The sequence below is a fragment of the Bison bison genome, unplaced genomic scaffold (genome assembly GCF_000754665.1).
Source record: "Bison bison bison isolate TAMUID 2011002044 unplaced genomic scaffold, Bison_UMD1.0 scf7180017864460, whole genome shotgun sequence".
Classification (NCBI taxonomy): Eukaryota; Metazoa; Chordata; class Mammalia; order Artiodactyla; family Bovidae; genus Bison; species Bison bison.
In genome coordinates this window covers 2,295,567-2,307,653 of record NW_011495022.1, presented here as the reverse complement: position 1 = coordinate 2,307,653, position 12,087 = coordinate 2,295,567, and the positions used below count along the sequence as shown (strand labels likewise).

The window sequence follows — 12,087 nt, the reverse complement described above, 5'->3', positions numbered from 1 at the left end:
GTAGACATAAAACAGACATATACAGTGAATTTTAAAGCAAGGAAATGAGTGATTTCCTGGAGGGTCTCTATTAAAATAAAAACATAATCATATCAGTAGGCACGTACCCAGTATGTCTTTGGCTTGTACGGGTTCGGTCATTGCTATAGGTTCACCTTGTCCGGCACAGTTTACAGCAGACACCTGGAAGTAGTAATTGACTCCGGGACTCAGGTTCGATACCACATATTCTGTAGTTCTGACTTCTCCTTTGGTAGAGACAACAGTCCATTCCTCTTCCTCTCCTTGTCTCATGGCAACAACATATCCAGTAACAGCACTGCCCCCATCGTAGACAGGTTTACTCCATCCAACAGTGATGGAGGATTTAGTTGAATCTGCAATTCTTATCTTAGCCGGTGGGCCTGGTGGATCTGGAATGGACAGTCAGAATACCGTAATTATGCAATTATGTACAACTGGGCGACGTGAAAGATGACACAGGTGAAGAGGCCACACTTACCAATAGGATCAGCAGCTTTGTAGAAGTCAGATGGTTCAGAAAATGGACCCTGTCCAGCAGCATTTACAGCACAAACTCGGTATTGATAGTCACTGTGTTCCGTGAGTCCTGTCACTTTCTGTCTGGTGTCACGGATTGTCTCCTTTAGGACTTTAAACCATCCAAGACTCTTCTTGTCTCGTTTCTCCAGGATATAGCCGCTTATGTCACTACCACCATCTGCAACTGGCCTGCTCCAGACAACAGTCATCGAATTCTTGTTAATCTTTGTCACCTCTGGCACGCTTGGAGGCCCAGGTGTGACTGTTTGAAAAGGAAGAGGAAAATGAGTTAAAAGAATCAACATTACTGATAGATTCTACCTTTTAATCTTCAAGTCCTACTTAAGAACATTCGTCTCATTTATTATATTTTCCACCTGGTGAAAAGGATCATTATGAGAAGTGATATGATGAGCAAGAAAATAAGTCAGTCAAGCTCTGGAAACTATTAATAGCTAGCAGAATAGTATTTGTTTACTTATTAATTTATCTATGGTCATGTCACACAGCTTGTGGGATCTTAGTTCCCCTGGCCAGGGACTGAACTCAATCTCTGCCAGTGAAAGCATCAAGTCCTAACTGCTGGACTGCCAGGGACATCCTAGTTTATTTTTAAGTTTTCATGAATTTTATTCATTTCAGTGAGTAATGATAGAAATTTGAGAGATGAGATGCTATCTGAGCATATAGACATTTGTAAATGGATTAGTAATGGCTGCATGAACAGTAGAAGAGTCTTGAAGATAATCTAAGCCAACATTTACCAAACTTGCTGTTGGAGATACTATCTAGTGCCTTGAGTCAAAACAAGGTCTCATTTATTTCAAAGCAATTACAACTAATACTCAAGGAATAAAATGATCACCTGGTAGGATTTGATACAATGAAAATAAGTAAATAAATTTTCATGTATTTGATTTTAGTTTTCTAATGAAATCGTATCTCACCAAACGCATTCCTTGCTATCACTGGGTGAGATTCCAGCGCATCACCAATTCCATATTTGTTCACAGCGCGAACCCGGAAGATGTATTCATTTCCTTTGATAATTTTGGTGGTCTTAATGATGCACTCTTCCAAATTTTCAGACACCATAGACCACACAACGCGGCTTGTCTCACGCTTTTCCACAATGTAGTGAGTGATTTTTGCACCACCATCATCTGCCGGAGGCTGCCAGAGAAGAGTTATCTTTTCAGCAGTGACAGTCTTAAATTCAATTGGTCCACCTGGAGGTCCTGGTTTGTCTGTCAATGAAAGAACAAAATGGTATATTAATAAATTTAGAAAGGTTTCTAACTGAAAATCATTAAATTTTAGGCAATGAAATATGATGTTGGCCTGCATTCAGCACCTACCAAGGATCTGCAGTCTAATTGTGGCTGAGGCTGAGCCCAAGGCGTTCCTTAGTTTTAATTCATAGGTTCCACTATTAAGGCGAGTTGCATCTTTGATGAGTACAGATGCAAGGTCAGTGGTATTTTCGACACACACCAGTGCATTGGTTTGTAACTCTTTGTCATCTTTATACCACTCAATTGTAGGCTCAGGTTTGCCAGAAATGCCAGCTCTGAGCTTCACAGATGTCCCTGCTCTGTATTTGACAACTTCTGTATATTCTAGAGGCAAATCAATTACAGGTCCACCTGTAAGAAAAACAGATCATAAATATTTAAAAGATCACAAGGATGAAGAAAATAATCTCGGCAACTTCAAAGTAAGCTCACTGGCCTTTATTAAATAATAAATGTACACACGGTAGTTCTAATCCCATTTATATTTTATATTTAATTTTATAAGCTACTCTTCTATCCCAGATGAGGAGGAAAGATTGTGAGCAAGCTCTGAACCCCAGTGACAGCACTAATTGCACAGGGATTTAAGTGCCTGTGAAATGTAAAGTCTGTTACGTGTTTTATTCCAGGAATGAAATGGGACACAGAACAATGATCTCTTGTTTTTATTTCCCTTTCCAGTTCACTGGTATCCAAGTGGGGGCAGTTTACAGCAGACCCTTAATGCTGAATTCTCTACTCACAGGGCTGTATACTCCCCTGGACTGGTTTTGTGCCAGGCTGCTTACAAGTTTTGAGAAACAGAATTAACGTGACTTGCTTCACAGTCTCACAAATACTGACTCAGTGTCTACTAAGCCTGGTTCATAGAGAGAGGCCCGAGGAGTCTGATCATGAAGATGGAAGTGGGTACTTCTGCCCCGATACCACAGAGATTCCCCCTTGGAAATGGGGGACTTTTAGAAACAGCATCACTGGGTACCTAACTCTCATGAAATTTTAGTTTTTAAACTACTGTTGAGTTGAATGTGCTAATTAATTTCCAGTAGTGTATTTTGGGATGTGTATGTGTATTTCGGACAACAGCAATGTAGAGAGAATTCTGAAGTCTGTTTGAATTTCCCCTCTATCATTCATAAGCTGCTTTGATGTTGGGGAAGTTATGTACGCACTCTAAACCTCACTTTCTCTTCTGTAAAATGAGCTAATCTTAAGGCTGTTAGAACTAGGGGAGAGAACTCATGGAAGGTACACAGCAAATGTTAGCTACTGCTAATATTTATCACCATTAACACCTCTGTTTAGTTTTTCACTTAAGAGGAATATTCTCTGAGCATCCAACCATCACTTTAATTATTGATGCTGAAATTTTTAAATAGAAACATGAAACATAAACTAATTCATATAATCAAAGAATCATAAAAGACTGAAATCAGAAAGGCCTTTTGCTATCCTGTAGTCCAAATCTCACGTTTTACAGTTAAGCCAAAAGGCCTGGGGTGTTATGGAATTTTCCTAAGACCACCCGCCACCCCCAGGTAATTCATAATTTCTCCTAAATATTTAACAAGGTACATAGTAAAAGTTATCCTATAGATTAGGACCAGAAAAAGTAAGATAGAATATTGAGTTAAATTACTGCTGTGGTTCAAAGTACTAAAAATGCTTACCATAAGAATCAATGCATGTAATGGGGCCTACAACCTCGGATGGATTGCTGATGGACCCGACAGCATTTCTAGCAAAGACACGGAATTCATACTGGGCATTCTGAGTCAAGCCAGAGACAGTGAAGTGAGTCTCGGTAACATTGGTAAAGCTGGCCTTGGCCCATCTGCCATCTGGAAGGTCTCGTCTCTCAACCATGTAGCCTGTAATCTTGCTTCCTCCATCAAAAGCAGGTTGTTGCCATGAAAGGTTGACAGAGTTCTTTGAAATGTCAGTGATACGGACGTTTCTTGGGGGTTCTGTGATAAGACAGAAAGCAGATTAGTGGCACTTAGATCATTATTTTACTTTGCAGAAAGAAGGTTTGCATCGCTAGGTAGTCAGAACTGTCCTTCTTGTGACAAATACATACCGCAGGCATCAATGGCTAGGACTGGTTCCGAAGGATGGCTGGGTTTCCCAATACCAGCAGCATTTTCTGCATACACCCTGAATTCATAGATTAATCCGGCACTAATTGTTGTGACTTTGAAGTGAGTTGTGCGGATGACCATTTTGTTGGCTTTTTGCCATAAGATACTGTTTCTGTCTTTCATCTCCAGGTGATAGCCTGTAACTGGACTGCCTCCATTGGACACTGGTTCATGCCAGCCCACGGTGATACTTTCTCGAGTGACATTGGTGACCCATGGTGTAGATGGTGGTCCAGGTGTTGCTATGAAAGACAGAAATCCCATGGTTAATATAGACATTTCAGACATTTTTGTATTTGGAAATGTGGGATCTTTGAGCAGTTCGACAACTTACTGTATGGTAGTTTGACAACCACACAAGCTGAATCTATGTGGTCACTGATGCCGAAGCGGTTTTCTGCCTTGATGCGGAATTGGTATTCTTCTCCTGTGGTCAGTTTCATGACTTTAATCATGGTTCTTGCAACTGTTGCAGACACTTCCGTCCATACTGCAGTACTTGTCTCTCTCTTAAGTACAATGTAATTGGTAACCTGACTTCCACCATCATACTTAGGTGGCTCCCATTTGAGAGTCACGCTGTCTTCAGTTATATCACTTATCACAACAGGGCCAGTTGGCGGACCAGGTCTGTCCAGTACAACGATGTTAATGAAAGCTTTGGTCGTTCCACTGGAGTTGGCAGCTGTGATCTCATATCTTCCAGCATCAGCGGCAACGCTTTCTTTGAGATTGATGGTCAGGTTTTCAGCAGTAATTTCAGTATTAAATCTCATGGTTGCTTTCAGTGGGACACCATCTCTTGACAAGGTCACTTTGGGCAGTGGTTTTCCAGAAATTGGAATGTCAACTTTAAGGTTTGAACCAGCTCTAACGTAGACGGTATGGCTTGGGAAATTCTTCATGTCAATTTCAGGTGGTTCTGAAAAATAAGAGTAGAGAAGATGAAGGTGAAAAAAGTGTTTTTTCCAAGTTGACTTAACGCAAATAATTTCAAATTTTGCTTCTACATAAAATTAAACGTACCTAGCTGCTCCTTAATAAGAACAGGAAGCAGAAGCTCTCTGGGGTCACTCAGGCCAGCTTGATTTTCAGCAAACACCCGGAAAAAGTATTCAGAATTCTGCCTCAGACCAGAAACAACATGGTGGGTTGACTTTACCACCGCACATCTCATCCAGGTCGTCTGTCCTTTTTCTAGTGCTTCAATGACATAATGCACAATTCTGCTTCCACCGTCATGCTCTGGCTTCAACCAGGCCAGGGAAACACTGTCTTTGGATACACTTGTTACTCCAAGTTTTTCAGGTGGGCTTGGCTTTTCTATGAAAGTAAAACATCAGAAGAAAGGGAAGATTATTGCAACATTTTTCCCCACATGTGTTCTTTCTGCCTTGTCAAAAGGAAAAATTTTAATGAAGGCATACAATTACTTTGAGACTTCTTTACTTTTTATATGATCAGTTTAGCTTTTGAGTCAAGCAAAACTTTCCCAGGCTTTGTCATTTTATGTCACAGCATGTCATAGCATTCAGATCAAATAAGCATCAAATGACCCAATTAAGTGATTAAATTTATCCCAAATTTATTATGGGTAAAAAATGAGGAATGAGATGAAGTGTTATAAAATATCATGTAATTTCTGCACATAAACAATATATATATGTACATATATATGTGCAGTCAAGTTCAGTTATACTTAAATCCAACATATCCATCTTAATCTATGTAAATTTCTACTTTTTTTGTAAATCAATGAAAAACTTTCTCTATTAGTAAGAATTCCTTTTGTGCCATAGTATGAATCGCTTGAGGCGTGAACCAAAAGCATTTAAACAGTAATTAAAATGATTCACACTATTCAAGGAAAATGAATATGGATATGTAGGTTTTCTTTGTTCTTAAAACATACCTGTTATTTTTACTCCTTCCTTCGTTTCGGCTGGTACACCGACACCAAACTCGTTTTCTCCAGAGACTCTGAAGTAGTAAATTGCCCCTTCTTGTAAGTTGGTAATTTTGTAGGAGAGGCGGTTACAGTTGTTGGTCACAGAGACCCATGCTTTCTTACTGGCCTCCCGTTTTTCTATGTGGTAGTTCTTCACTGGTGCCCCACCATCATTTTCAGGGACATCCCAGGATAATACTGCAGACTCTTTGGTGACATCATGTACAGTAATGTTGGCTGGAGGACCAGGAGAATCTAAAACTTTGACGACCAAGGTCAGTGAGGCAGCATTCAAGACGTTCTGAATCATTAATGTATATTTTCCAGAATCATTTCTGTTGGCGTTTTCAATAGTCAGTGATGTTCGAGACTCTGTGGAGTCAATATAAGCTCTAGTGCGGAGGTCAGTGTCTGGTTTACTCCAGGAGACACTGGGTACTGGTCTTCCTCGGAAAGGCACAGTCATGGTAAAGGAGGCACCGGCCTTGACGATCAAGGTCTTCCTCATTTCTGTGTCAAGATCAAATACAGGTTCTTCTTCTCTTTCCTTTGCTATCTGGGGATCGGAGCTATCACTGGGATCACTAGCACCAACCTTATTGATAGATCTTACTCTGAAAACGTATTCGGCTCCTGTGGTTAGTCCACTTACTGTATATTCAGTGCCTCTTAAGTTCTGAATGGCAGTTTGCCAGTCAGTTTCATCAGATTTTTTGAATTCCACGGTGTATCCAGTTATTGGGGCCCCACCATCAAATAAGGGCTTAACCCAGCCAATAGTTATATTGGTCTTGCCCGAGTCCATGACATTGGGTTTGGATGGAGGAGATGGTAAGAACACAGGATCTTCTGCCCGAATTAGGGGAGAGCTTTCACTTGGAAGGCTCAGGCCTGCAGCGTTTTCTGCATATACCCGATATTCATATTCACACCCTTCACGAAGTCCTGTGGATTTCACTCTCAGATCATAAACTGGTTTTTTGTTTACACGTACCCATCGTAGGCTGTTTTTCTCTCGCCTCTCAACGATGTAACCAGAGATTTCGCTGCCTCCATCACTCTCTGGTCTCGACCAGCAAAGTGTCATGAACTCTTTGGTCACAGATGTAATTTCCAAAGATGTAGGTGGACTTGGAACTGTAAATGGATCAAGGGCCTTTACAGCCATGCTCTCCAGGGGCTCGCCAACACCGTATTTATTAACACCTGTTACTCTAAAGATGTATTCATTGCCCTTGAGTAACTTGGTCACTTTACAAAATGTCGTCCTTAACTCTCCTTCACATATAGTCCAAGCAAGGCGACTTGTCTCACGTTTTTCTACAATGTAATAGTCAATAGCTGCACCGCCATCTTCTTGGGGTGGTCCCCAGGAAAGAGAGCATTTCTCAGCAGTGAGGCCGGTTATTTCAAGTGGTCCTGCAGGTGGGCCAGGCTTATCAAGTACCTTGCAGTTAACTGCCATAGACCGAGTTCCAGCAACATTCTTCACTGTTAGCACATACTGCCCAGAGTCTCGTCGGACACAGTCTTTCACTGTTAGCAAAGTAGTGTAGTCCGTTGACACGATTTCTGTTCTTGCTCTCTCTTCAATTTCTACACCATCCTTGGCCCAGGAGATTATTGGCAGAGGTCGCCCTGCAACGTCTGCATTGATCTTAAGGACCTCTCCAGCTTTGACAACAATGACATCTCGGAATTTGACATCCATCATAATTCTTGGAGCCTCAACATCGTCTTTAACTGTGATAGGTCCAGTGGATTCAGATGGCTCACTAATTGAGTCAGCAGCATTCCTTGCAAAAACCCGGAATTCATAACGTTGATCTTCAGTGAGTTCAGTTACTTCAAAGTATGTTTCTGGTACATTAGTAAAGTTGCATTTCAGCCACCGGCCGTCTGGTAGTTCTCTACGTTCAATGATGTATCCAGTGATCTTAGCTCCGCCATCATAATGTGGTTTTGACCACTTAAGTGACACTGATTTCCTTGTGATATTTGTGACTTCAGGTTGTCCAGGAGGGTCACAGGGGTCTCTTGCAGGGACTGGCTCACAAGATTTACTGCATTTACCAATTCCAGCAATATTCTCAGCATATACACGATACTCATACATCAGTCCTTCATCAAGGCCGGAGACTTTCATTTGTGTATCAGCAATGAGGGTTTTATTTGCTTTTGACCAAAGAATGCTGCTTCTTTCTTTATACTCAAGGTGATAACCAAGTACTCGACTTCCTCCATCATTAACTGGCACTTGCCAGGTGACCAACATGGTGGATTTTGTGGCATGCACAACTTTAGGAGTACCAGGAGGACCCGGGGGGCTGAATGGATACTCGGCAACTACAGCAGAAGATTCACTGTAGGAGCTCTTTCCAAAGCGGTTTTCTGCGCAAACGCGGAACTGATACTCACTTCCTGTTACTAGACGAACTATTTTAATGGATGTTCTCGCAACTGCTTGTGAAACTACATGCCATGTTGTAGAAGTGGTTTCTCTCTTTTCAACGATGTAATTGCTAATCTGGCAGCCGCCATCATATTCTGGAGGATTCCAAGAAATGCTTATGTTGTCGCAACTAACCTCATCAATATGTATAGGTCCGGGAGGTCCTGGTTTGTCAAGCACAATTACAGTAATAGGAACTGTTACGGATCCAGCGCTATTTGAAACACATAATTCATATGTGCCAACATCTTCCCTTGAAGCTTCCTTAATTATTAGTGATGTTACAGTCTTTGAAGAAGAAACATTGACCCTAGTTGTCTCTTTAAGGGTCTGACCATCTTTTTTCCAGCTTACAGTAGCTTGAGGTCTTCCTTTAAATGGAACGTCAATCTTCAGTTGGTCTCTGGCCTTTACATTGAAAGTATTGAAAGGAAGCTCAACTGAAGGCTTTATTTCAATATCCCTTGCAATTACTGGCACTCCAAGTTGTCTTGGATCACTTTTTCCTTTTTCATTAATTGCAGCTACCCTGAAGATATACTCCTCTCCAGCAGTTAGGCCTGATATAGTTGCTTCTAGAGTCTTCACTTGTGTGCAGATGCTCCATTTTTCACTGCCTTTAGTCTGCATTTCAACTATATAACCAGTAATTTTGCTGCCACCGTCACTTTCTGGTTTCTCCCACTTAATTGTAGCTGTGTTACGGGTCACATCGACAAGAGTTACTCTTCCAGGTGGGAGGGGTGGTTCAGAAGCTTTAACGGGTTCGGTTGTTTCAGCTGGCAAACCAATTCCATATTCATTGGAAGCCAAGACTCGGAAGTAGTAAGAACACCCTTCTTGGAGATTTTCGATTTTAAAACTGTTCTTTGTGCAGTTGTTTGTAACAGTAGCATATGCTTTCCGTGTTGTTTCTCGTTTTTCGACAATGTAGTTTGTAATCTTAGCTCCGCCATCAATAAGCGGTGGTTCCCAGGCCAGTATCACAGAGTCTTTCTTCACTTCTCTTACAGTCAGATTCACAGGGGCACTTGGTGAGTCAAGAACCCTGACGTTTACAAAAGCAGTTTTAGAGCCACTGTTGTTTTCTAGTGTCAGATTATACCGACCGCTGTCAAATCTGGTGACGTTATCAATTACCAGCATCGTGTATGAGCTGGTCACCTCAATCTGGGCCCTGTCAGTGAGAACACCTTCGGCCTTTTCCCATTTCACTTCAGGTTCTGGGCGACCTTTGATGGTGACAAATAAGCGTAAGGTAGCACTCGCACGCAGAATGACCACTTTTCTGAGATCAGCATCCAGTTCTATTTCTGGTGGCTCTTGTCTCTCTTTAGCAGCAACTGAACCAGGTATAGTTGCAGGCTCACCTACGCCTTCAGAGTTGATGGCACAGATACGGAAGTTATATTCAGTGTTTTCTTTAAGCTCGGTCACTGTGAACTGCTTTCCTTGTAGTCCTGTTGGTGGAGTACACGTTGTCCACTCATCAGCAGTGGCTTCTTTGACCTCGACAACATAGCCCTTAACAGGCGCACCACCATCATAAATTGGTTTATTCCATGCCAGGGAGACAGAAGATCTGGAAGTGTCTGTCACTTTGGGATTACTTGGTGGTCCTGGTGGATACAGAGCATCACATGCACGAGAGAAAACAGAAGGCTCGCTGGGTTCACCCACACCAGCTGCATTTTCAGCAGCAACTCGGAATTCATAGGAATGCCCTTCAGTAAGGCCAGTCACCCTGAATCGAAGATCTGTTAGTGTTTTCTTGTTGCACTTGGTCCATCTAACGCCTTCCTTGTCTCTCTTTTCAAGAATATAGCCCTCAATTTCAGCACCTCCATCATCTACTGGGCGTGCCCATGTTACGACCATAGAATCTTTGGTGATTGCTGAGACTTCAGGTGGTGAAGGAGGACCTGGTGGTTTATAAGGATTACGGGCTATAACAGGCTCAGATTCCAGCGGGTCTCCAGTCCCATATTTATTCACAGCCATGACACGGAAAATGTACTCATTACCAGGAAGAAGTTTAGTGACTTTGTAGTTAAGGGCCTGCACCTCAGTTGAAACCTGGGTCCAAGAGAGTCTGCTGGTCTCTCTCTTTTCAATGATGTAATGTGAAATACTAGCACCACCATCTTGTAAAGGTGGGTTCCAAGCCAGGTAACATTTTTCAGCAGTAACCCCAGAAACTTTCAGAGGTCCTTCAGGAGGCCCTGGCCTGTCAAGTACCTTTACAGTGATGGGTATAGTCTTGGTACCACCAACATTGCTGAGTTTCAGGATATATTGTCCTCCATCACTACGTATACAATCTTTGACAACAAGGGTTGTCCTCTGAATAGTAGACTTGATTTCCATTCTGGCAGCTGTTTCTTCAAGCTCTCTTCCATCTTTTGACCAAACGATATCAGGGATAGGTTTGCCACGGATATCCGCTTCCAGGACAAAAGTCTCTCCTGCATGAACAACGATGACATCTTTATATTTGGGATCCAGTGAGGCATTTGGTGCGTCAATTTCATCTCTTGCAGTAATGGCGCCAGTACTCTCGGATGGTTCACTAAAGTTGCCAGCTGCGTTTCTTGCAATTACTCTAAATTCATATCTTTGGTCTTCCACAAGTCCACTCACTGTAAATTCAGTATCTAATACATTGGTAAAGCTGGCTTTCATCCAACGGCCATCAGGTAGATCTTTCTTTTCTACGATGTAACCTGTTATCTTGCTGCCACCATCATAGGCGGGTTTCTTCCATTTCAGTGTGACGTTGTTTCGTGTAATAACGATGGCTTCAGGGCGACCTGGTGGGTCACAAGGATCACGAGCAACAAAACATTCCGACACTTTGCTTGGCTTGCCGATGCCAACAATATTTTCAGCAGAAACTCTGAACTCATACTCAAGGCCTTCATCAAGCCCAGTTGTTTTGAATTTGGTGTCTTGAATGGGAGTCTTATTTAATTTGACCCATAAAATGCTGTTCTTTTCTTTCTGTTCAAGATGATAGCCGATAACTTTGCTGCCTCCATCATTAACAGGCTCGTGCCATTGCACAAGCATTTGATCTTTTGAGACGGATGTCACAAAAGGAGTGCCAGGCGGTCCAGGTTCTTTAAATGGATATTGTACAATAACCGGTTTAGAATCCAAGGGGGCGCTTTTTCCATATCTGTTTTCTGCAAAAATTCTAAACTGGTACTCACTGCCCGTTTTTAGTTTGGTTATTTTAATTGTTGTTCTTGCCACTGTTGCGGATACCATGTGCCAAGTGGTGGTGGTTGTATCTCGCTTCTCTACTATGTAGTTGCTTATCTGGCAGCCACCAGTATAGGCTGGAGGTTCCCAAGATATGACCACAAAATCTGCACTAACTTCATCAAACCGAACTGGTCCAACCGGAGGTCCAGGCTTTTCTAAAACGATAATACTGAGATTTTCGGTTGCGGTACCCGCACTGTTTGTTGCCGTTACAGTGTATTTCCCAAAGTCATCTTTGTTACTTTCTTTAATGTACAAAATAGTTGAAGTAGCTGTTTTCTCAACATTTACTCTTGTTGTCTGTTTAAGAGGCTCGCCATCTTTGACCCATGAAATTTCAGGTCTTGGCCGGCCAATAACAGGAATTTCGATTTTAAGATCTTCACCAGCTTGGACACTGTATGTGTTAAATGGTAACTTAAAACTAGGCTGTATAGTCAA

The 12,087-nt window shown here is 42.0% G+C and overlaps 1 protein-coding gene across 1 annotated transcript in view; it reads right to left on the bottom strand.

The window, feature by feature from the left end:
• Positions 1 to 12,087, bottom strand: part of TTN (titin) — a 275,334-nt gene that overhangs the window by 27,715 nt on the left and 235,532 nt on the right. The window contains 9 exon segments of the mRNA XM_010859754.1: positions 108 to 413; positions 503 to 805; positions 1,491 to 1,790; positions 1,902 to 2,189; positions 3,509 to 3,805; positions 3,919 to 4,221; positions 4,314 to 4,901; positions 5,006 to 5,302; positions 5,892 to 12,087. Of these exon segments, the coding sequence (XP_010858056.1) occupies positions 108 to 413; positions 503 to 805; positions 1,491 to 1,790; positions 1,902 to 2,189; positions 3,509 to 3,805; positions 3,919 to 4,221; positions 4,314 to 4,901; positions 5,006 to 5,302; positions 5,892 to 12,087 (8,878 nt within the window).